The 3,434-nt window shown below is 33.7% G+C and overlaps 1 protein-coding gene across 1 annotated transcript; it reads right to left on the minus strand.

Annotated features, from left to right (window-relative positions):
* Positions 1 to 1,515: 1,515 nt before the first annotated feature.
* On the minus strand, positions 1,516 to 2,465 carry LOC109243529 (auxin-induced protein 15A-like). Its single transcript, XM_019410473.1, has one exon. The coding sequence runs from the start codon at positions 2,248 to 2,250 to the stop codon at positions 1,948 to 1,950; it is 303 nt and encodes a 100-aa protein (XP_019266018.1). The 5' UTR covers positions 2,251 to 2,465; the 3' UTR covers positions 1,516 to 1,947.
* Positions 2,466 to 3,434: the final 969 nt, after the last annotated feature.

The raw sequence follows: 3,434 nt of genomic DNA on the forward strand, positions 1-3,434 counted from the left end.
ACAGAGAGAGATATCAAAAACAAAATTAAACTAGAAATTTAGAGGCTAGGAGAGCAGCATTAATCAAACAAAAGAAGAAAAAGAAAAAAAAAAATCAATCAAGAGGAAGAAACTCACTGATTTCGGCCTTCAAACTTAATCGATTGAATTCTAGTTAATGTTATAGGTTCATTTTGTCAAAAACAAACGTATAACATTAACTACAATTCCAGAATTATTGGAACTCCAGACAGGTGAAAAACTCGAAAAACCCTAGATGTGAAATTGAAGACGGCCTGGTGAACTTTGAAAGAAAATAATCACGGATTTGTGAGAGGAGGACGAGGAGACTGTATGGTGAAGATTTGGGGTCATTTGGATGAACTTGTGTTTTGAGACCCGATTTTCAAACACATATTCGAAGCTTTTGGGTTTGATTCGAGGGAATACGGTCGTGGATTAGTGATGAGGGAAGAGGAGAGGGAGCTGTGGTGTTATTTTGGCCGGGTTTGGGATAAGTAGTGATTTGACCGGAATTTTCGAATTAATATTCGGGAAGATGGGTTGCGATTCGAGGGGGATGGTTATGGGGGTTGGAAAGAGGAGGGGAAGATGAATTTGTGGTGAAATTTTGAGGCCATTTGGAGCTTCGCCGCCGGCGGAGGCGATTTCCGGCCAGCGGCGGACGGCGGAGGCACGACGGAGAAGGGTGGTGTTACGGTGGACGGCGGTGGTATTACAGGGGTAAGGTTTGAGAGACGGTGAGGGTGGGGGTTCTGAGGGGGGGGTGGTTATATTCAGACATTTTATATATTTAATGTCGTAGGCTTCAGGACCGTCCGATCAAGGAACCTCGACGGTCCTGATCTAACGCCAATGAAACGGCGTCGTTTCGTATATGGGGGTCTGGACCGGGTTAGTGGGCATTTGGGCTTGGACTGGGGACCGGATTTGGGGGTTTTGGGCATTTGGGCTGGGATTAAAGAGTAGCCCAAAGCTGGCAGCCTATTTAACCTCTTATTCTAATTTCTTTTTCATTTGTTTTCTTCTTTTCCTTTTATTTTTTTTGCTTTTTTATTTATTTATTAATTTCATTTTCATTTTGTATTTTTGATTTTTTATCAAAATGCAAAATATTAAAAGTAAATCCCTAAATTATATTTTCAAAGTTAAACTAATTAATTCCTGAAATTGTTTAAAAATCTCCCTTAATTTCGTGAAAAATTCACAATTAACAATTAAAAATACAAAAATGGACTATTTTTGTTATTTTCTTCATATTTTGTTCTAAAAATAACTTAACCACTAATTAATCATAAAATATGAAATTAGATCCTAAACGCAAATGCCAAGTATTTATTTTTTTTTTTTTTATATTAAAATTCAAATGCAAACAATCAACAGAAACTAACACAAAATTCACAAAAATGAAAGAAATCATTTTGTTTGGAATCTTTGGAAATAATTCATATAGGGCAAAAATCACATGCTCACAATTACAAATTAGTTCAACTGCAAATAATTGCATTTCCCCCTATTCTTTTGGTTGTCAGTGCACCTAACATGGCTAGTGATCTTTTTTCCCCATCATCGTCCAGTTAAAATAAGTCAGGGTATAAAAGAAAGAAAAGGAAAATTAAGTTTACATATGAAAAAGCCTAATTAATTCATTACAAAAAAGAAAATAATTTTGAACTCTATTTTGAAGAGTGCATGTACAAATTACACTTAGGAAGATGTACAAGGGACAAACTTGACAGCAGTCTACGTTACAAAATTGAAGTGAGGCTGACTTAGTCATCTCTCTCAACCAATAGTCTCGGATTCTTATAAGTTCTACGCGGCGCAAATCCAGATTAGTCACACCAGTGAATTCCAGATACCGAACGATTATACCCCAAAAAAAAAAAAAAAAATCACTAAACCTATGGGATGGAAAATCATAGATGAATTACAATTCTTTCAAGTCTAGGATGACTTGAGTAAAGAAATGAGACTAATGAAGTAATCTTCACTGCATGGAATAGTAATACCTCCCATGGGATGATTGTATCCAAACTCTTCTTCAGCCCAATGTAACAAATCTTGAAATAAAGGATGATTTAAGTAAGATATTGGAACAACAAATCTCCTATATGTTTCACCAACATAAACTGCAAAATGACCCTTTGGAACATCATTTGTAGTAGTTGAAATGCTTCCATTTTTGAGTGAAATTGTTCGTCTAAGCTTCTCTTTGGCATTAGCTATTCCAACTAATCCTCTTCCCATATTTAAACACAAAGAATTTGTAAGATTTAGAACTAAATTGAAGCTTTAAAGTGTATTGAAAATGAAACTGACTTGCGTTTGAAATGGAAGATGGAGAACTAGACTATATATACAGACACTTCAATCCTCAAATTGGTAATAAAGAAGATTAATGTGTGAAGTTGGCAAACATATCAGGTGAAGAAATTGGCAAAAGATCACATGGTTTTGCCTAATCTATTTCAGGACATTATGTCCTACCACTTTAGGGGTACAAAAATAATAAGCATATTGCACTATTTAAAAATGTGATATGCTAATAAAGGTATATTTTTACTTCAACTTTTTAACTTTTAAATGAGATGAGCATATAATTTTAGTATGGTGTCAGAGCAGACTAACATTCTGTATTCTGAATTTCACTATCACCTATTATAGAAGAATTTAATCAAATTTGACTCATAAAAAAATCGCACGTACCGGAAACAAAAGTATATTCTATCAAAACTTAAACTTATCGATGAAATGATCATGCACTTCAATAGTATTTTTATCACTCCCTCCGTTCACATTTACTCGTCACATTTCGTTTTTCGAGAGTCAATTTGACTAATTTTTAAAGCTGAATAGCTTTAGATTTTCTTAATTTTCTTAGTACGGTTGTATATCACTTTATTGATATCGAAAGATGTTTCTCCATTATGTGAGGATAGCAAGTAGCTCTTTTTCCTATTACAGAGGCATTGAATCTAGACTTGGCTTTGTTTAATAATATGAACTTTGCCAATTTACCAGCAAAAGTTAGTGGGGTCATTTGGATGATTAATTCTTGAAACCAGTGCCTCAGAACATTTTTCTCTAATTAAAGTCCGGTTTGTTTATCAAGAAATTTGCTTGGTTGCTATGTTCAAGACTTGAGTATTTAAATTTGTTGTGAAGTAAATCCATCAATGGCTAAATATTTTTTTCTTGGATCAAGAATTGAATTAAACTCGTGAAACATTTTTGTTTCAAAACTGTGTTTGTCATTTTTGGTTGTTAAACAGAATTTAAGCTTATTATTTGTGAAATCCTGTTGATACATAACATAAAAATCAGAGCTTTTACTTGTGTATCAACTCTAAATTTTTGAAGAATAGTTTTCATAAATGAGTTGCTTAATTTTCATGTACAAATATAAATTATTTATTTATTTTTTCAGCTCA

The sequence above is a fragment of the Nicotiana attenuata genome, unplaced genomic scaffold, assembly GCF_001879085.1.
Source record: "Nicotiana attenuata strain UT unplaced genomic scaffold, NIATTr2, whole genome shotgun sequence".
NCBI lineage: Eukaryota > Viridiplantae > Streptophyta > Magnoliopsida > Solanales > Solanaceae > Nicotiana > Nicotiana attenuata.